This window comes from Scleropages formosus, chromosome 1, assembly GCF_900964775.1.
Source record: "Scleropages formosus chromosome 1, fSclFor1.1, whole genome shotgun sequence".
Classification (NCBI taxonomy): Eukaryota; Metazoa; Chordata; class Actinopteri; order Osteoglossiformes; family Osteoglossidae; genus Scleropages; species Scleropages formosus.
This window is the reverse complement of record NC_041806.1, coordinates 43,204,104-43,229,336: the sequence shown is the minus strand read 5'-3', so window position 1 is coordinate 43,229,336 and position 25,233 is coordinate 43,204,104. Positions and strand designations below refer to the sequence as shown.

At 49.0% G+C, this 25,233-nt stretch overlaps 1 protein-coding gene across 3 annotated transcripts in view; it reads right to left on the bottom strand.

Moving 5' to 3' along the window:
• Positions 1-2,772: 2,772 nt before the first annotated feature.
• fynb (FYN proto-oncogene, Src family tyrosine kinase b) overlaps positions 2,773-25,233 on the bottom strand; it is a 46,895-nt gene continuing 24,434 nt past the window's right edge. Inside the window, exons 3-14 of one of the 3 annotated variants that reach the window (XM_018743703.2) lie at positions 17,560-17,816; positions 15,617-15,713; positions 13,036-13,134; positions 12,147-12,250; positions 11,324-11,473; positions 9,364-9,528; positions 8,668-8,823; positions 6,161-6,340; positions 5,066-5,142; positions 4,567-4,720; positions 3,802-3,933; positions 2,773-3,072 (exon numbers count right to left, since the gene is read on the bottom strand). In XM_018743703.2, the coding sequence (XP_018599219.1) occupies positions 2,864-3,072; positions 3,802-3,933; positions 4,567-4,720; positions 5,066-5,142; positions 6,161-6,340; positions 8,668-8,823; positions 9,364-9,528; positions 11,324-11,473; positions 12,147-12,250; positions 13,036-13,134; positions 15,617-15,713; positions 17,560-17,806 (1,770 nt within the window). In that variant the 5' untranslated portion in view covers positions 17,807-17,816 and the 3' untranslated portion in view covers positions 2,773-2,863. The remainder of the gene's footprint in view (positions 3,073-3,801; positions 3,934-4,566; positions 4,721-5,065; positions 5,143-6,160; positions 6,341-8,667; positions 8,824-9,363; positions 9,529-11,323; positions 11,474-12,146; positions 12,251-13,035; positions 13,135-15,616; positions 15,714-17,559; positions 17,817-25,233) is intronic. The other 2 variants (XM_018743705.2, XM_018743706.2) reach the window with 2 other exon arrangements.

Sequence of the window (25,233 nt, the reverse complement as noted above, 5' to 3'; positions counted from 1 at the left end):
TGTCCATCTGCAGTCCTGCTGGGTGTTGGGGCAACGAGAGGCCCAGGCGCCAGGCGTGACTCATTTAAAGCCCTGCCATGGGTAGGGGGTGAAGCGATACGAAGGCGGGGGGACCTGGCTACTGCAGTCACACGAGTGGCTAAAGGAGAGTGCGTGACAGGAAAGAGGGCGAGATTACGCTCCGGTGGCTGCCTGTTTCTTCAATGACCCGTTCAACGCTGCACACTTTCCAACTGGGGAGGGGGTGTGTACCTAGGGCCAGGTGCTCTCCAATTAGACCCCTATTTTGCATTGACATTTGAGTGCATCCAGCGGGTACAACATGTCCACACGTGCAGCAGCAGCAGCAGCAGCAGCAGCAGCATGACCCCATCACTGAGTTTATTGCGTTTCTCAGAAACCCCATGGTTACCAAGAGGATCCTGGTTTCCCCGTCCGGGAAGGATCTGTGCAAACAGCGCCTCCCGTTTGGACCCTCGCGTTGGGTCACACTCCACCTGGTGGTCACCCGCGTGACGGCACGTTCACCAGCCGACTGACTCTCGGCACAGTCTGACGACTGAACATCTTCCTGAAATAATAGCAGCAATTTCGAAAATACATATTCTTCTCGCTTGCAGTATCAGTCAAAAATCAGGCCTTAAAGGCTGTCTTCGTGTCCGTTTGAGACGTACAATCCGAGAGCCTGCTGTATCAAATGCTTGAAATGTAATGTTCACCATGGGATCAACACTGAAGTATCTGGCGGTTAAGGTGACTTCTCCTGTCTTCTGTAGGAAGTCCTACCTACATTCACTCGCCTTCATGGTCTATGAGCAGGTGGTGAGAAAAGCCTGAATGTCTGGTGGTGTCAGACAGTGTGGGAGGTCCTAAGGAGCAGGTATAAGGCATCATCAGTGAGATCACCAGTCTCACTTGATCTGAGGGACCACCAGTACCTGGCTGTCTTCTCCCACAATGTTCAACAAGAGCACAGGGGGAACATCCTCTCTTGCCTTACAGTTCAGTGGCCCAGATGGTCGGTCTGAGAGTCCTGGTTCCAGAGAGGTGAGAATAGTCCAGCCAGCCATGACGCTTGGGGGAGAGATGGGAACACTTAGGCTAAACACACCTCCAACTGTGGGCAGATCGACCAAAAAGAGAGGATGAATACGATGACCTTTGAAGCTGACAGGTCCACAGACAACATCAACAGAGCAGATCGCATGCCAGGAATAAAGCAACACCAGCAAATTGGAAAGAATGTAAAATGTTTATTGTCCTTATTTTTTAATGGCAAATTACTGAATTAACAGAAACGTCATGTTAAAAACAAAAGGGAGAAAATAAAACTATTAAGGTTATGGACATTTTAAGGGGAAAAAAGATGAGGGTATTTTCAGAGTGTAATTTACTCCTGACCGTGTTTATACTAAATCCTGGATGAGGACAGATGAAATGGATAGCTGAAGGCAATGGCTCCGAAACACCTGCCTTAAGGAATTATCCAACCCTTCGGCAATTTGCTGAATCAGGACGTACGCGTACATCCGTGATTTTACATCCTAAATAAATATCCCAGTCGAAAAACAAACACAAACAACGAGGAAGCTGTTTGACAACAAGGCCCGGAACATTCTGGAGGTGATGTGCATATATTCAAGGCCCAGAGCTGGCGTTAGTACCGGACACATGGAGACGCACACTGTCCGAAGGACACAACCAACAAACACTCCTCTACACACGAGTACGCTCCTTATGGTGGCAGTTGAAACCAGGAGACACATTGGAATGGCTGTAAATGTTACTCTGTGTACGTGGTAAAATAGTCTTGGGGGGGGGCAATACTGCTGTCAAGGTTTTCTGTTTAAAACCTTGTGATCAAGAGAGGAGGAGAGAGGGAGATATGTTCTAAACGTTGAACTCCTTCACATCCGGCAGCAATTTACAGATCGTAACGAACATTATTTGTAAAATGACTGTTACAACGTTAGCCTTTACGCCTATGACCGTAAGGAGGGAAGAGCCATTTCGCGTGGATAAATAAAAACCCGTTAACTAAAGCTAGTTCTTCTTAAAAGAAGGTGCAAAATGACGGAAGGACTCTGTCATGCTTGGTGGAAGCCCCGCGTGTCACACGTGACGGCGAATGAAAAGAGGAATCCGCATAATGCAGTTACACGCTTCTTTCCCAGGACAGCAGAAAGGAGTCTCTCTATGCATCACGTGCGCCGCTGAAACAGAAAAGCAAAGAGGACCGACAGGTATAGAAGTGACCGTCAAGTTCCTCGGAGACAGAACGCGTGAGCTTTGCCTTCAGCTTTGCGAACAGGGATTAAGATTAATGCCCAGGCCAGAAGGTCGCAACGTTCAGGTTAATTTTTAATTGATTGTGTCTATCATTATCATATTTTTTATTGTCCTGGACAAAAATAAATCCCGTAGCATTATTTTATTAAGAAATAAAATAAAATAAAATAAAATAAATGTCAAGAAAAAAGGAGAAGTGTACAGGCAATTTGTATTTACACTGGATGCAGGCATTTCATTACCGGTTCATCACAAACCCCAAAAACGCCGCGAGCCTGTCCTATCCTCATGTTACCCTGCAAAGAGCGAATCCCGAGACATCTCGACACCAACGGTCCATCGAGTCCCTCTGTCCCCATCGGACGAGCGCCGTGTGGGAGCTGATGGAGAAGCAAGAACAGTCTGCAGTGCTCTGAAAGCTGTACAAGTCCCGCCAGCAGGGCAGTCCCCTGCAGCACGACACATCCCTTGGGCTGTCCCCATAACCTCCTCCTCCTCGCCTCCCTGCCTCCCTGCCCCCCTGCCCCAAGATGAGGTGGGGTGGAGTGGTCCTTCGTGGCTCAGGAAGCACAGTCTAGAGGTTGTCCCCTGGCTGGTACTGCGGCTCGGTGGCGGTGAAGTAGTCCTCCAGGAAGGCCTGCAGGTACTCGAAGGTGGGCCGTTCCTCAGGGTCCTTCTTCCAGCACTGCAGCATGAGCTCGTGCAGCGAGCTGGGGCAGTCCTGGGGACAGGGCATACGGTAGCCACGCTCCACCTGCTCCAGCACCTCCCGGTTGTTCATCCCTGTGGGTTTTCATGTACACACACACACACACACACACACACACACACGGTCAGGACGCAGCCAGCAGAACATCTTTTGCTAGACAATGGTACATCGAGAGCTGTTGTATCCAAAAACTGAGATCCATCCAGATAATGAAGAGCTACCACCAAACATCTAGGATCATTATTTTCCACTAGGAAAAAATTTTCTGAAACGAATAAAAGATCTTTTAACTGGCAAACATTTTATTGTGTTTACAAGCCCGGCTAAAAAATGGGGTCAGCGGAGATTGGCAACAAGCACCTCAAACAGGCGTCGAAAACCACAGCGCACATCTGTCAGCAGGATGGTCCACTTCAAAAACCCATAGCGTTCTAGCCCCATACGTGCATGTGCGCGTGCGTGCGTGCGCGCGCGCGCACACACACACACACACACACACACCACTGTTGGCCTGAAGTCTTACATCTGGATGATCATGTGTTTCCTGTCCAACCCAGATCCACGTCTTTCACTAATAGGTGACTGAATAGCAGGCAGATCTTTAAGGACAAGAGAAGGGAAACCCAAGACCTGCATGTAAAGTTGTTTACCATAATAAACTATTTCAAGAACAGGAAAAAAAAAAACAGGATTTAGCCGAACGTGAAATGGACCCTCAACAGAAACGCACTCACTGCATCCACCTGTTCTTTTAGGCGTACAGCGTTTCACAGCTGCCACAGATGTTACCCATGATCCCTCACCTGGGTAAGGTACCCGGCCCTTGGTCACCAGCTCCGTCAGCAGGATTCCGAAGGACCACACGTCAGACTTGATGGTGAACTTCCCGTAAAGTGCTGCCTCGGGGGCTGTCCACTTGATGGGAAACTTGGCACCTGTAATGACAGCACGTGTCCTTTTCCTTCACGACTGCGCCACACACTGCCCAGCTGAGCTAAAGCGCTTCCCTCCAAACTGCTCTGAAAGACTTGAGGTGGTTAACCCGAGTCAAAAAGATCAAAGATTTGTTTTATTCTGTGGGCACTAAAACGGACTCAAAATGACAGAGGGGCGCCATGTAGTTCAAAGTAATGACTGCCACATGGTGATGCTTCCGAAGTGAGTCATTGGAAAGGAGGGGTGGCCAGCAGGGCTGGGGGATGTACACGATGACCTGCCGAGACTGCGTGAAAAAGGCCGGATCGTCCTTCATGTTCCCTGGGAAGGGAAGAGTTCTTTCATCATGTTGCAGGCTGTGGGTGGGAAACGATAAACAAACAGAGCGGGCAGAGGGCCAGCAGAGGGCCAGCACTGTATCGCAGTGGTAGGGCTGGTCGTTGGGGTGAACGGGGGGATACGTTTACGTCACCCCCTGCTGCATCTGGGTCCTGTATTAGTGGTGTCTGATACAGGATCCTTGTCCTCTGATGACCTTGCTGCATGCTGCATGGTGCCCACATGGAGAAGAGAATTGGAAGCGAGGACCTCCAGTTCCTGCCCATGTGTTTCGCAGAGGCTGCCATGCCTACCTTGCCGCGCCGTGTACTCGTTATCCTCAATGAGCCGGGCCAGGCCGAAGTCGGCGATCTTGCACACCAGGCTGTCCCCTACGAGGATGTTGGCGGAGCGCAGGTCCCTGTGGATGTAGTTCATCCTCTCGATGTAGGCCATGCCAGCAGCCACCTGGGAAGACGGCAGGAGTCAGCCCAAAACGTCTCGTGTGAGAACGACCTCATCGGTTCACTTTGAAAGTGGTTTATACAGCTGTTCTCCACATGGCTGAAGACAGCAGCATCCTTACAGATGCACATCAAAAACAGGAATCGTTATAATAACACCATGGGTACTGTTTTGTACATAGAAAGTCAGACTCATTATCTGTATTCAGAATCCTTCACTTGTTCATTTTCCAAGCATTCGCAACCTCTCAGTGACTTTGGTAACGCTTTCTCCATGGGCTGGGTCTGCAACCAGTGTTGCAACGAGGCAAAGCTGCATCTTGTACTAATGTCATTTAAACATGTATACCTGGGCTGCCATGTCCACCAGGTTGGGCAGCTTCAGAGCGCGTCCTTCTCCATCCTTCAGGAACTCCAACAGGCTCCCTAGAAGCACAAAGTCTCCTTACTCTTCTTACTCTACCGTCCAACGCATTTCGCAAACAAGTCCGCATCGGCGTCATCACCCACGATCAAAACTTGAATCGGAATCTAACATATTTCCAAGAAAGCAATGAATACTAATCAGTTCCTCTACTCCCTCCTCTTTAGGGACTTGAACATAAAATCTGCTTCTTCTGATGAAAACCAGAAGGTTAGATGTATGGCGAGAAATCACCGCATCTGCAATATTTATCTGCTGAGATGACATAGCATTTTTTTTTTTTTTTTAAAAAAAGAGTGCTCTCCAAGAAAAGTCATAATCTATTGATTTAAATCTTTAACACTTCTACACTTCATTACAATATCTGGAAATCATTTTAGGTAAAATGTATACATTTTAAATAACAGAAAATCAGGACAATATGGAAAGGTTATTTCAAATATAACTGCAGAGAAACCATGTATGGACTTTCTAGATGGAAAGCCAAAAGGCTGGTGCTTCTTGGTTTTTGCCCTAGTGTAGTGGGACAAACTGCTCTTTCCCTCAAAACTGCTGAATCCATCTGTCAGACCCACTTCTCTTCCCATATCCTCACAGCTTCACATCTGCTATGATGATCTGTATAATTTGCTTGTTGACTCTCCTTTCTGCAGGGACTTACTTGAGTAATGTGTTCTAACAGCTGTACTTTGATAATCATCTGTTCCTATATAAAAGTCTTCATCTGTTGTTGAATAGTTTTGTTTTCTCCAAGGTGTATATTGCTTTGGAAAAAAAGTGTCTGCTAAACAAGTATGTGTAAATGTAAATGTGGGTACATTCATACCCTTAGCCTAACGTACATGTTCCTTTCACTAAAGGCAACATACCCCCATATGGTGACATGGGGGGCGGGGGGTGAGAGTTTCAGCCTCCGCTGGACTACGGTGTTTTCCAACTGCCTGCCCACTGCTCTGTGTTTACAAAGGCTCTCTAACCACCCAGCTATGCGACAGCGTCTCCTTGGAGACGACCCCTGACCTTTGCCCATGTACTCAGTGACGATGTAGATGGGTTCTTCAGACACCACGGCGTAGAGCTGCACCAGTTTGTCATGACGCAGCTTCTTCATGATCTGCGCTTCCTCCAGGAAGGACTCGGGAGACATGGTTCCTGGCTTCAGGGTCTTCACGGCCACCTTAGTGGTGCCGTTCCATGTGCCTGACCATCCACACACACACACGCGCATCAGTTAAACACTGTGACTGCCCAGCGATCACGCACCACCAGGACCTGGACCAATAAGCCAAGAGGTTGCAGGTTCAAGCCCCAGTACAGAATCCTAACACTATTTTTGAAACAGTAAAGTCTTTAGCTGTTTCAGTTGGTATCCTGCTATATAAATATTGATAGAAATACATAACTTGAAGACTGGAAATATGCTTTGGAAAAATGATGTGAATATATTATTAATCCAAGCAAATTTACTGAATTGGTACGCAGTGTTAATTTTCTGTAGTTTTACGATGCCAATTAAAAAGGAAGGAAACTGTGCTTCTACAAAAGCAAACCAAACCAAACATCAAACAAACATACAAAGAAACAAACAGCTATTTTGGAGTCTGCTCGCCCTTGCATCGCATGCAACAACATGGCCCCGAGAACCACACGTGCGACACAGAGTTACGGTTCAAAATGGCTGCGAGAGGCCAGGAGGAGGTGCGATGCGGTTGAAAACGCACAGCAGACCCCCGTCTGAGAGGATAATCCATCGCAGGGTGATTAACAAAAGCAATAGCACGGTAATGCCCCTCTGAAGGCCCCTGCCATCTGCCACTGTGCAGGGACTATATACACAGTGCACAGAGCATGTCTCATTACCCAGAATTCAGTACAGGCCCGCTCGTTCAGAGTCGCCTAAGCTCATTCATTAGGGCAAGACTGGAACGGCTTTACTGGTCCCGCAGGACGTAAAATGTCAGATGGGATGCGAAGGCAAGCAAACCCCAGACAGAGACAAGGCTTCACTCAGGTCTCTATACAGGAGTCTACAGAGTGGGGTGAGGGTTGGGGTCGGGGTCGGGGTCGGGGTGGGGGTGGGGGTGGGGGTGGGAGGGGCAGGATGAAGGATTCCTCCCAAATAATTAAGTAATTTCACTTCCATACTGGACAGTGTAGTCATATAAATGTTCACAAACCAATTATAACGATAATATTATTGATAATAATAATGCGAAGAAGAAAAGGTGCTGATGTAATATTACTTTTTATTGAAAGGAAGTATTTAGAGAGGTGGAAAGTTCAAAGTAATTCAGGTTGTCCCGGAGAAAAAGACAAACTAAAGTTCTATTACTTAACTGCAAATCCACAGCATGAGGTCATTTTAATGTGACTTTGCATTCTATACAGGTTCCCCTTGTATAACAGATGTATAACAAATGTAATTTATACTGCTCAATTTTCATAATGAGCTATCAACTCACTTGTTAGCGATACCTTTTCAGAACAGACATTTCAATACTAAATGTGTGTCTTGGTGACGCCGAGTCCCACACAAAGTACGTGGAAGGGTTTCTCCCCTGTACAGTATGTTAGCTGCTAGACGCCTTTGTCTACTGGCAAGCAATTCACGAGTCTTGCGACTCTTTACCATCTATGACAATTGGCCCTAAAGAAAGATTAAAATTTTAAGTGATTAAATATATAAATCTGATTGAAAGGCAGTACGATTATGACTGACTGTTTAACTGTACTATCATTTTACTTCAAATGGTACTTTACCAATAGCTCAGCAGAGATCGGTTACAGACATTATGGATGATTAGACTAATTATGAAAATTGCCTTGTCCGTGTAATAATTCTGGCAGTACTTAAATTTCTAAAAACTGTTTTTCAAAGCTCTTTATAATAAAGATATATGTGTTATAATTTTAAAGCAATTTACAATAAATGCTGATATTCCTCTCCCAGGCTGGACAGCAACCTGTGTCAGGTTTGTCTTGTTTGAACCTACAGTCCAGGATCTGTGTGGCACCGGCTACCCTACCACGGTGCACAAAAAAAAAAAAAAAAAAAACAGAACAGACGGAATAAAACCACAAAACAAAAAAATAAACAGAACAACATATGATGAAGGGCACAGAAAAAATGTCAACGCAAATCTGTTATGTAGAAGCGATTTTGAACGTGTGAGTCTTAAGTCTGGATTTAAAGGTATGCGGAGCAGTTCTGATATTCTGGACTTGGTTTTCACAGACTTATTCAGTTTTTAAAGGATAAAGTAAGGAATTCAGAATTTTTGGTTCAAAGGAGTAAATGTGTCGTGACACAGGAACATGTCTGGTTTTCTCCTTTTAAATAAATTCATAGAAGAATCCACTTTCTGAGTGGATATCCAGGAATAACGTGCACTCCTTATGCAAGGGAAACCTGTATATGATTATTTAGTTGTTACAGGATCCAGTTAAGTTGCTCACAGCACTTCAGTTTGTATTTTTTCCCGGGAGGCGTTTCAATTAGAGATGAGTAAGACGTCTTGTTGCCTTACCAAACCACACCTCAGCAAAACATCCAGCCCCCAGTTTTAGTTCCAACACGAGCGACTCCCTGGCGATCTCCCATGCATCGTGGGCCAGGCCCACAGTCTCGGGCGAGTTGTTCACACACACTTGCACTAAATTATAGCACAAACCATCCGCGCTCTCTACAGGGGGGAGGGAAGGCAAGGCACAGAGAGTTATCTACCAGGAGGAGGAACATGCAAGGATGGATGTGGAAAAGACTCATCGGCAGCAAGTTTCCTGCAATTTGGTCCAAACTGAATCTCAGGTCCTACACGAATATGTACCTTTCACATTACCGCCATTTAAATGTACTTTTCACAAAGTGTTAACATATTATTAGTAACGGGACAGCAGGTGGTGCAGTGGTTAGAGCTGCTACCTTTGCACTCGAAAGTCGCAGGTTCGAATCCCACCTCCTGCTGTACTAGGCTTGATCAAGGTACTTACATTGAATTGCTCAAGCAAAATTAACCAGCTGTATAAACGAGTAAATTATTGTGGGTAGTTTACATAAGCATCTTTGGAAAAAAATCATCAGATAAATGTAGTAAAGGCCTCTTTTTGGATGCGCCCAATTTCACTACCCAAAATGTAACTGGTGCATTGACTCTACTCGCTCCCGACTTGCCTTCCACATTGCCTTGGGGGGTGGTACATTACTGTGGAGAATATGCCCGTACCCATCCAGACCTCCCCAAACTGCCCATTCCCCAGACGCTTGATGAGCTGCAGTGACTCCCGCGGGATCTCCCACACGTCTTTGGTTTTGACGGACAGGTCGGCGAGGCGGGGCATCCCCTTGTGGCAGGGCACCACCAAGCGACAGCACAGCCCCGCGGCCCGCTCTGCACACAGCACAGGAAGCAGACACGCAAAGCGTGAAGGAGAGGCAAAAGGACACGGAGCTCCTCGTCCCAGCCGAGGAGCGTTTCTGGCAGCGGTGCAGCAGGGCTGGGCGGTGCTGCGGTGGAGTTAGCGGAGGAGCGCTCAGGTGATCCCTGTGGACGGTAGACGACGGCCAACGGTCCTGCTGCCGGGTCAACCGCTCGTCCTTGCTGGCCTTAACCGGCGCTTTATCCCGTAACTTAGGTTTGAACACTTGTACAATTGCTTTAGAAGTACCTTCATAAAAGTTCATCTGTAAACCAGAGAGATGGGGATGTTACCCGTTCACTTAGCGAACCTACAGTTTGTACACACAGAAGCTCTTTGTGTTAAGAATGACGGAGTTATGAATTTTTTAACATACATTTTCTAAAATTTTGTGGGGTGACAGCTCACCTCCACAGTGTTCGCAGCTCATGTTCCGTGTTCCTGAGTGTTGCCGATTGACGGAAAGCTGACAAACCATCACGCACATGCCTATAAGGTGAATTGGTCCGCAACTTGAACGGAACATGAGCTTGTTGACAGCTGTAATTTTCACGTAACTCAAAGTTAAATTAAAAAAAAAAAAAAAAAAAAAGTAATTTATTACACCTACATCTGAGGTTTTTCCAGAACATAACCCATGAATAAAATGCAGGGCCAGTTCGCTGTTAACCTTTAATTTCTTTAATCTGAAAATAATGCCAAAGAAGACATCTTGTCCCTCACATACAGCTGACTGCGTGCAGCAAATCAATACGAGGCATCAATTTCCTTATATTCGGATGGTTTCGGACCTCTAACATTTACAGCAGCGAAAGACAAACGGTCCCAGTGACACGGTCGTCACATCCCAGTTTACCCAGGGCAGGGAAGAGGAGATAACAGAAAACGGTTTCATACCGATTATGTCCCTGCAGCTCAGGCCTGCCTGCTTTAGCTACAGCCCAGGGTCAATAGCACACTTTCCATAAAACGGGTCGATACGAGAAAAACTCCGGAGGCATCGTCCCGAATCGCCCGCGGTCGTTGCCGGTTTGACCGAGGTAAAGCAGAGCGCAGCGGTCGGGGCTAAAGCTTTGAAAAGCAGCACGAACGCTTTTGTGCCAGCGATGCACAAGTGAGGCCCGTTTGCATAAAGAGGAGGAACAGCACACAGCTGAGAGCGCAGAGGTGCGAAGGCCTCACAGAAGGAGCGCGCAAGACGTGTGGATGAGCCGAAACACAATGTGAATAAAACGTCGGTGCTGCCGCTGCGATCGGGAGGGCAGATGGACCTAGAACGATAATGCAATGAGCCATAAACACAGGAGGGAAGGGGGGGTGGGGGGGGGGGGAAGCCATAACGTTGAATCCATTTAAACATCAATAGGTCAGAAAGCTGTCAAAAAAATGTGTTTAGTAAAAGCTGACAGCGTTCACTTTATAAAAATACAGTGCAAAGGTGTTTAAGTGCTGCTACTTCTCTATCCATTTAGCCAAATCTTGTGACTGGGAGAAATTGTTAGTCTGAAAATTATTTTTTTGGCAAACTGCCCATAAATATTTAGCGCAAAGTGTTCTGCTTGCTGAAATAAAGCAGGCATCAGTCGAACGGTATGATGTCACCAGTCAACCCCTCAACTCGGGGAAAAATACACCGGCAGACAAAAGGTGATGTGCGTCAGTGACGAGCTGCACGTACGGCCTTCGGAGTACAGCCTCCCCGTGCGACAGCGGCGCGAGTGGACGTCAGACAGCACGACGGTCCGTGGAGGGACTGCGGACGCTTACCTGAGTAGTGCTGTACCAGCTGCTGCAGGGTCTCGAACTGTGCCCTCGTCGTGATGTAGTAGCCGCCACTGTCCAGCTTGCGGATCTTGTAGTGTTTTACGTGCTCCCCTTTGACTTCATCCCAGTCTCGAATGGAGAGGGAAAAGGCACCTGTGTGTGTGGAAGGGAGGGACGGACACACACACACACACACACACACACACACACACACACACACACACACACACACACACACACACACACACCAAAGGCCAAATTAGATTCATTCACACAAGGGCTGACACATGTTCCTGTCTGTCACACACTCATGCTGTGAATTTATTATATATGGTAATTTCAATCGTTACTAAATATGTATATTTAAATATATCAATGTAAAATATTTGACATTTTAAATACATCTATATACATACGGCAATATCTACACAAATATTAACACTGTGCTAACACAATTACACATCTTTTGCAACAGTGGCAGAGAATCTTTATTTGCTATTATTGTATTATAGGAATTATTTGCTATATTAAATGCGCATCACAGGTTTTCTGTTACTGCCTTGAAAACAATTCCTCTAGATGAAGAGAACCTATGGGCGTGGCAATGTTTTTCTAAAATTTTAACTCCCGGCAAAACACATTCATTCTTGTGCAATATGTAAATATAGCATCTGATTTAAAACTTGTACAAAACCTTCCGGCCATTTCACTTTCTCTCTAAGTGGACAACGGTGGTTATTCCAGGGTGTTGCTGTCAAACGCACTGACGGCACCGCTGCTCCTTACGCCGAATGCCAGTGTCCGGCAGCATCGTTTCCATGGTTACCTTTAGTGGTTTCGCTCTCCCGGATGAGGAAGGTGCCGCGCGGGTTGCCATTGGACAGGAGCTGCCTCTCTGCATCCTTGCGGCCCAGTTTGCCAAAGTACCAGCTGTGGGGGGATTGGGGGAAGGAGAGGGGAGGTGGGTTAGCGTCCTTTGTGGAAGAGCGGGGGAGTAGGCAGGTAGTGACCAGTGTCTGAGAATGTGGGCTGTGCTGGGGGGGGGGAGACCCCGCTGTTCGGATTCGGGGAGCGTGAGCTCATCGGGGCCGGTGGAAACCCAGAGAGCTGCGCCACATTCAGAATACGACAACTCCCCGTGCAGCTCTGGAAACTCCAGGGCTCTAAAAACAGCGCCTGGAATCCTCTGGAGACTGAGATCTCAGCAGGCAGAACTCCCCTTTGTCTGCAAATTGGATCAGCCCCCCCCACTGCTGGCCCGCTGTTAATTTCAGCCTGAATTACTGTGGAGCATAATGAGATTCGGCCCTGTTGTGTTCCAGTAGAATAGCACAGCCATTGCTCATAGCTGGGAGCTGAGAGAGCTGAACCTGGAGCATCCACCCCCGCGGTGTGACAGGCCTGGGTGGGGACTGTGGGGGGTGGCACGCTATGCACTTTTCCCATTTAAACCGCCGCCCCGCTGACCACACTTTAACCACTGCCAGAAGAAGCGCCTCGGGGTCGCGATCCGTACAGGACTTGCAAATCACTTCATGACTCCGGCGACTCCCTGCAAACGTGTGTGTGTGTGTGTGTGTGTGTGTGTGTGTGTGTGTGTGTCTGCCGAGCTGCAGTGGGGGGAGGGGGGGCGGCGGCGCCGGTTGAGCCTGCTGGTGACAGCCATTCCCACCGCGCCTAGCCACCTTCACCGCGCCCGCGTGTCTCCGACTCACTCCTCGGCCTGGATGGAGTCCACGGGAGCCACGTAATTACTGGGAATGTAGCCGGTTCCACCGGTGGTGAGGGAGTGCGCTTCCCACCAGTCTCCTTCACTGGGGGGAGAGAGAGGGAGGGGGTGAAGAGGAAAGTTCTACATCAGTACACGTTCCATCAAGCGTTCCACATGCGAAGCATAACCCTGTTTACAGCGTGTGACACCCTGGATGTCCACATCATACACATCTGTAACACATCTGTAACACATGGATCCCCACCGGCCATCGGCAGTGTGAACCGACCAATCCGAGGGTAAGGCACATCACTGACGGACCCCCACGCAGTACCGGGACACCGCTGGAGTCAGGGGACTCCCGAGAGACCCATCTGGAACCCTCTTGGGCCGAGAAGAAACATCCTACAGACCACGGTGGGTTGTGGGATACAGCAAGAGGAGGAGCGGGTGGAGGTAGCCGCCAGTGGCCTGCTGGGAGCCAACAAGGGCAGCAGCGCACGTGTAGGCTGTACACTGTTAGGCACACACACACACACACACACACACACACACACACACACAGGCCCCCTCCTGGCCTCTCCACCGCAGTCGCAGTAATTCCTCTCAGAGCATTTCTCGCCGTCTGCACCACCCAGTGCTGTTTACCACCACGCCGCAAGAGCCCTCGCCCCCGGGGCGGGGGCAGTGTGTGGGATGTGGGGCGGGGTGGGGGGCACTGGCAGTACCCTTTTAATCGAACAGGCTCACAAAAGCATCTGTGGACTGCGTGCGAGGTGGAGAGCCTTCCTCTGCCCTTCCTTTGTCCCGAGAGGGATGAAACGAGAGGGGCGGCAAGAAGATGAACCAGGTCGGAGTGCACCGAGCGCCTCCGCCCCCGCCCGTGACACTTCGCACTACGGCATGGCCCTTCGGTGTACTGGTGACACAAGAGCAGCATGCGAGACCAAGAATGAATGCGTTCAGTATAATTTACTATACTACATATAATAAACACTGTAGAATAAACTACCTACAATTATTAACCCAGTCATACTGCTGGATCGATTCAGGGTGAGTTCTTGATCAAGGGAACGAGAGGGAGATGGGATCTGAACCTGGATCCTGTGAGTAGAAGGCAGGAGCTCTAACCATGACGCCACCTACTGCCCCTGTACCGAACATCACAGCTATATGTTCCGATCTGGTCTCTCTCTTCCTCATCAGGGACGCAGCCCTTGTCACCGTCACCACGTTGAACCGAGCTGCTGTCTGACCGGTGTGTTGCACCACACACTCATTTGCTTTCCATAATTGTATAAATAATTAACTGTTAGCCTGGGTTAATTACTTTTTTAATAACTAATAGCAGCGCCCTGCCCACGCTTAATTACGGGTACGAGAGCCTGTACAGACCTGCATAATTTGTCGTAAATTCAAGTTCCGCATAATTCCGCGAATTGCTCCAGATTAGGAGTCAGGTGACAAATGGGAAACATTAAAAAGAGACAGAGCGAACTCCAAAAACGGTTTGCTACCTGATCTCTCTCCAAGCGGATCGATGCAGCGGGACAACTTCCTATTCCCGTCTGCCCCGTCAGCCACGAAGCCCCTGGGAGACGCTTTATACCGCGCTCGCTCAATCGGAGATTACATTATGAAGATTTTACTTCTCTGGATTCCGCCCCTCCCAACTTCACAGAAAAAAGGTCTGCTGCAGATATTTCTAGAAACACCATTATACCACGATGCTCCGTTGCCTGTGCAGTCCAACTCCAGTCCCCAACCACTGCCAAAAAAAATACAAGGGTCTGTGAGTTAATGTAATAATGTAATGCAGCGCTTGATGCAGGCTGGGGGGTGTTGCCCACCAATGACAGACTAAATTGTCACTTTCTACCAGCAGGGGGCAACCTTTCAAATTCTAAACGGCCCGAGCGTCTAGCGGCGGCGCGGGCGTGGGCGGCCACCCCCACCCACACACCCGTCTTCAGAGGCGTCGTGAGCTTCGCCTGCAAGTCAGGAGGAGGAGGAGGAGGACGGTTCCCACTGGCCCACGAGGAACGTGGCAGCAATCACAGAGACGCAAAGCGCTACGGATGAACGAGGGAGCGGGGGGTCGAATGGAGGGGCGGGACTCGGAGGAGCTGTTGAGATGGCGGCAGGTACAGAGGCTATTTCCTGTGGCTGAGCGACGTCTGGGGGAAGGTGGTAGACTCAAGCAAGGCGAGGTCTCAGCCAGTCCTTACCGCGGGGGGGAGGAAGGGGGCACCGCGATCCGGCGGCACTACATGCTCGAGGAGCGGAAAGCGGCAACAACGCCGGCCTTGTGCACCCCCGGACAGCATCGCCGGGGGGGCCGAGCGACTCGGTGATACCGAGTCGCAGCGTCGGCCCTGTGCAACAACAAGGCCTTTGAGCCCCTCCTTTGCGCGTGTCCAGCCTCCCCAGGCTAACGTGTCGACACGACGCCCTTCTACAGGGATCCCACAAACACAGCATTCACAAACGTTTTACATCGATTCATTTAGCAGACACTTTTCTCTGAAAGGAACAAAGCAAAAAGCGCATCACGCCAACATGGGGACCGACGGGCCTGCACTCACGTGCTGTTGAGAATCTGGAACCTCTCCCCTTTCCTGAAGCTGAGGTCGTCTTCCGTCCGTGCCTCGTAGTCGTAAAGTGCCACAAAGAGGGTGACTCCTGCAGGATACGGGCGGGAGGCGGAGGGGAGAGACGCGCAGTCAGCCGTCACGCTATTGATGCAAACTGACAAACCGAGACGAAGCAGACGCGAGTAGCAAGGTGATGGTCTCGCCTGTGCAGAATGTCCCCACATCCTGGATTTTACATTTACATTTATTCGTTTAGCTGATACTTTTCTCCAAAGCAACTTACAATGTGAAGCTACTAACAATTATTTACCCATCTATACAGCGGAGTCATTTTTACTCGAGCAATTTAGGGCAAGCACCTCGCTCAAGGGTACTACAGCTGGAGGTGGGATTTAAACCTGTGACCTTGGGGTCCGAAGGCAGCAGCTGCAACCTCTACGGCACCGGCTCCCCCACGCTATAATTTTATACGGGATGGTGCACATTGCCAAGCATTTACATTTATTCGTTTCTCAGCGTGTATAAAGGTATTCCGTAACAGACAAACTTTTGGATACGGACACGACTGCGAAAGCACAGCTCGTTCGTCCGATAACACCGTTTCGCCGGCACACGTTGCAAGGACAGCTGCCTACAGAAATAATAATTCAAACAGGAAGTACAAAGGCACGTGGCGTGACGCAAATTTACGGAGGCCAGGAGAGAAGTGGATCCGAAAGATGTATCGAGTCCCTCCCCGAATGCTGGGAGGGATTCAGCAGCTCTGAGGGACAGAGGAAGCTCATCCCACCACACTGGAGCCAAAACCAAGAACTGACTGAGTTCAGACTACCAAACACACAATAAATTCCTGGAACGGGACTCTTATATTGGTTGATCTCCCAGAGAGATGCATATAAATGTCCTTCTCTTAAATTTTTAGGGCAAGAAGAAGAAACATGAGAGCACTAGTGTTCTTCATACTGATGACATATTTGCTAAACAGTACTTTCTGACAGAAGAACAGCGCTCAGGCCTGTGGTTCGAACCCGAACGCCTCCTTATTCCTCAGCTCTGGTGGGACTGATCCTCCGCCTCAGCCGTTTAACACCGAAGGCCGGATGGCATGAAGTAATACATTATTTTAGCCCACAAAGACACTTGCGAAGATGTCATCTCCTAGTTTAATTCTACGTCTGTGTTTAAAAATGCAACCATGTCGACATGACTGCGACATCACCAAAAAAATCGCATTCCCGGTAACCGTGGAAAAAAATGAACAGTATCCTCCTACACCATCACTCTGAAATGTGCAAACAGTAAATAAAACGTTAATAAAATTAAAATTTATCTGATTTCGTTTCGGAGGGGCGCGGTGGCGCAGTGGGTTGGACCAGGTTCTCCTCTCTGGTGGGTCTGGGGTTCGAGTCCCGCTTGGGGTGCCTTGCGACGGACTGGCGTCCCGTCCTGGGTGTGTCCCCTCCCCCTCCAGCCTTACGCCCTGTGTTACCGGATAGGCTCTGGTTCCCCGTATGGGACAAGTGGTTCTGAAAATGTGTGTGTGTGTGTGTGTGTGTGTGTGTGTGTGTGATTTTGTTTCACCGTCATACTAAGCTTGAGGCAGATAAAATATATAAGTTTTTTTTTTTAATGGATACAAAGAGGAGGAAAAAAATTAACATATATTTCTGTCTGGAGTCTTATTTTTGCACTGCCTTCAAATGATTACAGAGGCCACAGGAGAAAGGACTGCACCAGGACTGCGCTCGGGGGAAAGTGAAACGCTGGGAGGTTCCGGAGCGCGTGGGATTGGACTCCTTTGCACAGAAATGCCTCTGTGGTTACGACCCAGCGCGGTCCCAACCCGCAGCTCCCAGGGGCGGGGCGGCTTCCCGTACGTCGCGTCGCTGCGTCGCGCCTCAAGCACCGGCACCCGGGGTCCCCGGCCCTCCTACCTGTTCCACCACGGGAGCGCAGGGTCCCCGTGTGGGACGACGAGTTCACACCTCCGAAGACGGTCACGCCCTGGCTCCCCGGAGCGTGGAAGTTGTTGTAGTTGGGGATGGCGGTAACCCCGAAGCTGGGGTAGTGCTGCGGCGTGGGGTCGGCGCCATAGCGGTATCCTGTGCTCTGCGAGATGCTCGTGTCCCGCTCGTCGGTCAGTTTCGCTGCTTCTTTATCCTTGCATTGCACACAGCCCATTATCTATAATCTAAGGACAAAGACGGGGGGGGGGTAGACACCCATTAGAGCTGCACGCTTGTGTGATCTTGGGCAATAGGTGTCCGGCAGTCAGAGTTCAGATCATACAATCAGCACCTGTAATGACAGTGCAGGGCCTGGAGGGGGCGTAGTGGTTAGAGCCATTGTCTTGCAACTTGTACTGTACTTCCCTGAGCAAAGTACAAACCCTCCTTTGCTAAAGTACTAACCCTGAATAAATGGGTAAATTGCTCTGCATAAGTAGCTCAGTGTACAAACCTAATGTTGCAAGTTAGAAAAGTTAGGAAAGAGTAAATCAATAAATAATAATCACTTGGACAATGCATCACAAAGAATGCATGATTTTCCTGTACCACATGTGTCTTTTAGAGGTGTGAACACACTCGCAGTAATTCAGCGTACGTAGGAATAACCACCGATGCTTCTAGAACCTTCTGTTCCAGTGGTCGGTGACCAAAAAGCAATTATCTCAGCAGCAGTGCGAGGCAACACTGGCCACCGCTGTGTGTCATCCTGCAATTTTAAAATGACACACAAGTTTTACGCCCCGACGATGCCGGTTGCATGCCGGGCGACTCCCACATGGGGTTCCTCCGTTTTTGTTTTTTAAGTCCCACACACAGAACACTCGATGATGGCTAAAACAAACGTCGACCTGTCGCGAGCGTGACCTCATTTAGACACCAGTTAAACCCACTGGCAACCGGCAGACTCACTCAGTTATTGATTATTCCATATTCCACAGTCACGTCAACGGTGACACGACCGTACGGGCCGCAAGGATGCCAATGGTGTGTGTGTGGGGGGGCTCTTAAAGAGACAGCACACGCTTTTCTTCCGATAATGAGACCGGGACATTAAACCTGCATCACTTTCCCAGGCTCGGATAATTCAGACGGAGGAAGTGGAGACTCGTGCACTCAGCCCATCGTGGCCCGCGTAACACGTACGTACGGCGAACCAGAGAGCGTGCCAAGCTTGTCAGAAATGAATACTCGCTCTGAGAAAAATGCAAAGCTTCCGATCCCGCATGGCAGCTGGTGTCGTGCACCGGTATTTTCTGGAGCTGCAGGAAGATGTTGTCACTGAGGATGCTGGTGGTGAGCAGCTGTGTTGCTCCTAGTGTCCCCGGACACTAAAAAGCACCACAAACGCAGTCAAATCTCTCACTTGACTGCCCTTGTGACCACAAGTTGGCCTGCGGTTTAACAAGAAAGAGCGGGCACAAAAACAAAAACAGGAAAAAATATCAAAAACAGGAACGAGTGGTCTCTGAGACACGACAGAGGGGAGCACAGCTTCATCTACACTGACTCGCAGGGAGGAGGATGCTGTGGGCAAAGTCCTAAAAGGGGCCACGAGTGCACATCTTGCTGAGACACAAAGCCATTCATACTATCGCTGCCACCATCACCACCATCTGCTGGTTTTTCAGTTTCGCCCCTCCAGGCCGACTCAGTGTGCATTCCTACACCCTCTTTAGTTCCACAGCTGGATGCTTATCAACAGCAATGTGGTGAGGTAGCTCATCTAAAGGGGACGGATCCAATGGCCTCCAGCGGAAATACCCGTATTGAAAGGGACTCCAACCTGCCAAGACCTACCACCCAACAGCGAGCAGCTTCCACGGACATTGCAGGGTCAGTCATGTGACAGCGACGCCGCCGAGCGGAGTGCCGTGCAGGCGGGAGCCGCATGCGAAATGGGCCTCCGATTCCTGGAATTACCTGAAGACCCCCACTAGACACCTGGACCAAAAAGCAATCCAAATGTCCCCAAGTGAACCGCACACGGACGAACGAGGTTACCGAGATCAGACGTGTGTAGGAAACGTGGTGGCTGAAAAGCTCGAACCTAAGTTCACCAACTCTGCTGGACGGTGGATCACAAAGCCTTCCAGAATCATCGGGGGGATATGGTCAGCGAGTTCCAGTGTGCAGGAGTTGCGAGGATCGGGGAGGGAGCAGGGAGGGTGACGGGTTTGGGGCCCGATGGTGCTCAGACTTCTCAAACACGTGCCGATCTGTTCACTCTGACCCCCAAATTAATCGCCCCTTCCTTTTCAAAATGCCTCCTGCTTAACAGATCAAGCGTAACACCTGCTAACAACAGAAGGCAGATTGCTTCACCCCTTCTGCTGGAACACAAAACCTGCCCAATAAAGCAGAAACGGGCCACGTTGGGCTTAATGTGAGCCCACAGCAAAACTGCGGAGATCTCAAAATAACACTGGCTTTTTGTAGTACCGATGACCGAGTCGGGAAATTTCAAAGGTAATCAGGTTTTTCTAGTTTATTTTAAAGAGCAAACACTTTACGAATTCAGCTAAAATGTTCTAAAATTCTTCTTTCTAGTTTTATTTTGCCAGGCTGTGGCTTGCTAGCTAAAGTGTCAGTGAAAAAAGGAGTGCAGGACCACCTTAATTTAATTCACTTCCACGGTGCTTACAGCTCATGTCTGGAATTTGTGATCAATAACAAGGTGACATTTTTAATGAATTGGATTTTTTTTTTTTTCCATTTTTACGGCAATATCTGACACTTTCACAGATACTAACCCATAAATAAATCAAGGGACATCTCCATTACTAAACTGACTGCAACTTTGTAGTACAGGGAGGACTTCGGATTTACAAACAAATTGAGATACAGGCAGACTCCTGGTCCCAGTTGTGTCGGGAAGCCGAAGGAGCCGCTGTACTTGCAAATTTCTGTTAAGCAACTGAATTACACGAAGAAATATGGGGCAGTGGATCCAAAGACTCCCTGGTTCTCTTCTTGTCAGTGGATTATGATCCCTTCAATATTTAAAGTCTATTTTGCTCAGCTTCATACAATGCAAGGAGAGTGACATGGGGCTCTCTTACCGAGGAGCAGGAGCTACTAGTGTAACGGACCTCCGGCAGTCCCTGCACGTGTGACATTATTAACAGACCAGTAGCACCAGCATGATGGCCCAGAGGAAGGAAGAGCTGCTCTCAAACTCTCCCAGGAAGAATTCATATTTCATACAGGGGTGATGGGGCACACATCATTAGTGCGAAAGGGGAGGAGGCAGGGCGGCACAGGTCCTCCCCAGGCGAAGCTGGGGGCGTGGGGCACGGGGCTTGTTATGCCACCTCATCTTTGATAGATGTCAGCTTCCTTGGAGGTCCTGTTGGGTTGGGGGTTTTATATATGCACATGTCAAGGACTGTGTGGTGGGGCAACAAGGCTGTTATTTCCACCCCGGACACTTCAAAGGCAGCAGTGATCCACATCAAGTGTGCGTGTGTTTCCGTGCTCCATCGGGCAAGAGAAGAGTGAGGAATAATGTTGGCTGGGGGGGGGGGGGGGAGGAGCACGGCAGGAAAGATAGCTGTGCGCGAGCGTGTGGAGGGGCAACGCCCATCTGCAGCTTGGGACAATGAGAGGAGTCAGAGTGAGAGGGGTGCGACTCGGGCGGGGGTGGTGGAGGCACGTGTCGTGTCACGCTTCTCACAAAGGAGCTGGTTGATTATCGGCCTCCTCCATCGCGCACTCGGACAGAGTGCATCTTCGCTGCTGAGCAGCACCGCGCACAATAAACACTCTCAAGGTTACCGTCTCGGAGCTTCTGCACACGTCCTTGTACATCCAGCCCTCAAATGTCAAACCAGTGACCAGAAAGCTTCCGCAGCAATAAACAAGACGTAAAGACACAAGGAAACCAGAGAGGATTTTATGGCATCACACCAGTCCATCGTAGGCTCACATCTCTTTCAGTGGGGTTAAGAGAAAGGGGCTAAAATTGAGTGTGTGGGTGGGGGTTGTGAGGACAGAGGGAATTCAGGGATGAGGATTCAGGCTGCAACACCTGCAGAGCAAACCCACACTTAAAGGGAATCGCTATGGCAACATTCTGACGGCGAGTCTAAACTTCCGAAGCTTCAGCGTAACGGCAGAGGCCTTGGTTTCAGACTCCACTGCCTTTGCCGCACTGCTGTCCCCTTTCTCACACCTCTACGCAGCATCCCCTCCCTCCCTGCCAATCCACCCGGAATGCCTGGGTTTAACTTTTATTCTCAAGCCACTCGGAGGAAGCGAGGGCCGGTCGCCAGGCCTTCAGCAGCCGACCTCCCTGGCAGAGTTCCTGTGAGGAGCAGTTGTTCGGCTGGGATCGGCCCACCACCGCAGGGTCACGGGGGTCACCTGGGAAGCGCTCGCACACAATGCTGCCCGCTCGGCGGGTGTCGCCGGGAAACCCCTCCAACGGAAGATGGGGTGCGCTGGGGTGCCCATAGCTTACAATGGGACAGCAGTTAGCAAAAAGAGAATTATGAAGTACATAAAACACAAAAATCAAGGACAACAGCTCCCACACACACACACACACAAAAACATGCCAGGCTTCCTCATCTTTCAAGGAGTCAGCGTGAAGCTGTGGATTTGTTTATACCCAAGTCAGGGAGGAACCACAAAGTGAATGGAAGGAGCAAAAAGAAGGAAAAAAAAAAGCATCACTCTGCCCACCAGCTGAAATGCCCATGATGGGCAGTAAAAACAGATGTGACGAGCCACCCTTTAAGGACACATCAACAACACCAGTGTCATCATCACCATCATTATCATCTGTGGCTCAGTTAAATTTCACCCCATAAAACAGAGTAAAGTGCTTCGAATGTGAGGAAAGCGCCATGTCAATGTAATCTCTCATCTTCATTGTTATCATCATAATGACGGTCATTATGAGAAACACATGACCCTTCTCTCCCAGTGCTGCTGACAGCTGTTCAGGGCCACAAGAGACACTCTTTCCATATCTGCTCTGGGTCATCTTCCAACACGTGCCTGGTGGGAGATCTGCTGGAGGATGCTTCAACCTCCTTCATTATAAAAAAAGCACCAGAGGCCATCAAGCCCAACCCCCCCCCCCCAACATCCCACAGCTCAGCAGTACTGCACCTATACAGAAAGACCATATCTGCAGCATCCCCCTCTTGGGATATGCTCAACAAAGGTGACGGTGCAGAGTAAAGAGGAGGTCAGAATATGAGAGACTTCCTTGCTGCTCACATGTTTATACGTGGACTAGCAGACAGTACCAAATTCTCCCCCAACTCCACCGGCACCCGCCTTGAACCCTGGGAGGAACCAGCCTCCTGTCCGCCGAGCGCAGGCCGCAGTGCCGGCTGCCCCTTGCTATCGTTCGGAGAAGGGAGGGGCACCTCGTCCAGTTTGGTGTCTGACGGGTGGCCGGGGCTTGTGGTGACACCATTCTGTCACAGCAGTTCAGTGTTAGCGATGGCATCCCCTCCCCGCCGGGGACATAAAATCTGTGCTCACAGCTACATACCTCAGCATCGGACCTCAGGCTTCTCCTCCTCCCAACTCAAGAATCTCTTGCGTGAGACACATACACACACACACACACATATGCGCTTGTTTGTGTGTGTGTGCGCGTGCAAACGACAGGATAATTACAATCCGTCAGTCACGTGCACAAAGCAATATCCCGTGTCATAAACGTACCTCCTTGTTGTGACAACGGCACAATGAAGCATTTTCATGCTCATTCAGAGAGTGGGGACAATTGCAAGACTGAACACAAGCTCTGTCTTTGTTACAGCAAGGTCTGATTTTCATCCACCTCCAGTAATAGACCAACTTCATGTCCAAGGTAAATTAATCATCATTTGTTCGATTAGCTAAGTCAAAGTAACTACTAAACGGCACCTCTTACAGCACAGGACATTACAGTGTTTACCTGTATGCATCATGCAGCTGCGGTCTGGGCTTCACGCATGACTCTCGTACCCGGACGCCCCAAGACACCACATAAATCAGCAGAGCAGCCGGCAGGGTAGAGGTTAGTGCAGAGCTGCACACTGCCTTGTAACTGGAACAACCTGGGTTTCAATCCAACCGTAACATCGACTGTATTGTCAAGGGTTCTTCGACTGTAATATCAAGGTCAAGCTACTTAAAAATTACCCAGCGGTATAAATGGGCAAATAATTGTAAGGACTTAAGGAATACAGGTATAACAGCATAAGGTACTTTGAAGAAAAGCGCCAGAGAAAACAATAATGTAATATACAAATGTAAATCAACTAAAGCCAGAATCTGCTCAGACAATTTAATAAAAGTCCTTGGTATATATTTATGTAAAGGATAATAATGTAAGCATTAGTACAGCGTTTAAACATTTAAATCAAGCATCTCGACACAGCGATGCTGTTTACAAACTGCTGCTTTGCAGTGGGGAAGAAAAACATTGGAAAAAAAAAATTCCTAAAGGATTCACAGTGGGTGTGAGCAGGAATTATATTTACCATGGTATGATAAAATCCATTACTGCGGTTTTTCTCCCACAGTAATGGATAAAAAGCCCTTCCGTGAGCCAAATCTCTGAGCTCGCCAGCAAGCGTGCGTCTGTGTCCGCAAAGTGCGTACTCCTGGGAACGGAGGAACGAAACAGGACATCGGTATGACGGGAGCCTGGATGGGGTCGATCCTCCTATGCCTGGCAGCACCGACACCCCTTATCCCTGTCGTAGGGACCTCGATACACGAAGGCTCAGCGATGAATATATTCTAACCAAATCAAGTTCCAGATAATTGAACACATTTGTACGGAATATGAGAAATTATACTGCACACAGGCAGCTTTATTCGACTGACAGTAGAGTTGGGTACATTGCAGACGTTCAGGGGAGCGATCCCACTGATAACACCACGTATACCGGTCTAAGAAACCATGTCGTAACTGGGGAGAGACTCTCGGCAGCTGACACATGCTGTCCCTGTCTGTTCTGTGCCGTCACGCCGCCGTTTCCATGGAACCCACGAGACCAAGGGGAGAAAGTAACACATGGCGTGCAGGAAGTGTCGAGGAAGGAAGTGCACTATTGTTCCAAGACATCACTGCAATTTCCCGTCTCCCTCCTTACTGGGCGAAGCGTGATGCCAACCTGGCAAGTTGGGGTCAAATATGACACGATACAACCTGGACATATTATATACATATTGAAAATCAAAAGCAGACATAGTATGTTTACATTTAAAACAATATGAAGTATTATTGTACTTATTGGATCATTTACATATTGTATGTAAAACAATATGAAGGTTACTATGAGTAATAAATAATTTAGATGAATGAAGAAGCTAGTGTGGGTTGGTAATTCAATTCCTTTCAGAACTTCCAAAAAAAAAAAAAAAAGAGTTTCGCGTAAATCAAGTCAGCTCCCGCCGTCCACCATCACCCAACGGCCCTTTACACCTACATGTTGGAGAGACCCACAACAAGTGCAACAGCAGCCGCCACTCAGCAGTCATTGTTTCTTGAAAAAGCCGTAGGGAGGATGTGGTTAGCCTTCATCGAGCAGCTTTCATCGAGCAGCCTCCATCAAGTTTCCATTCACTTTGCTGAGAAATCAGCAGAAC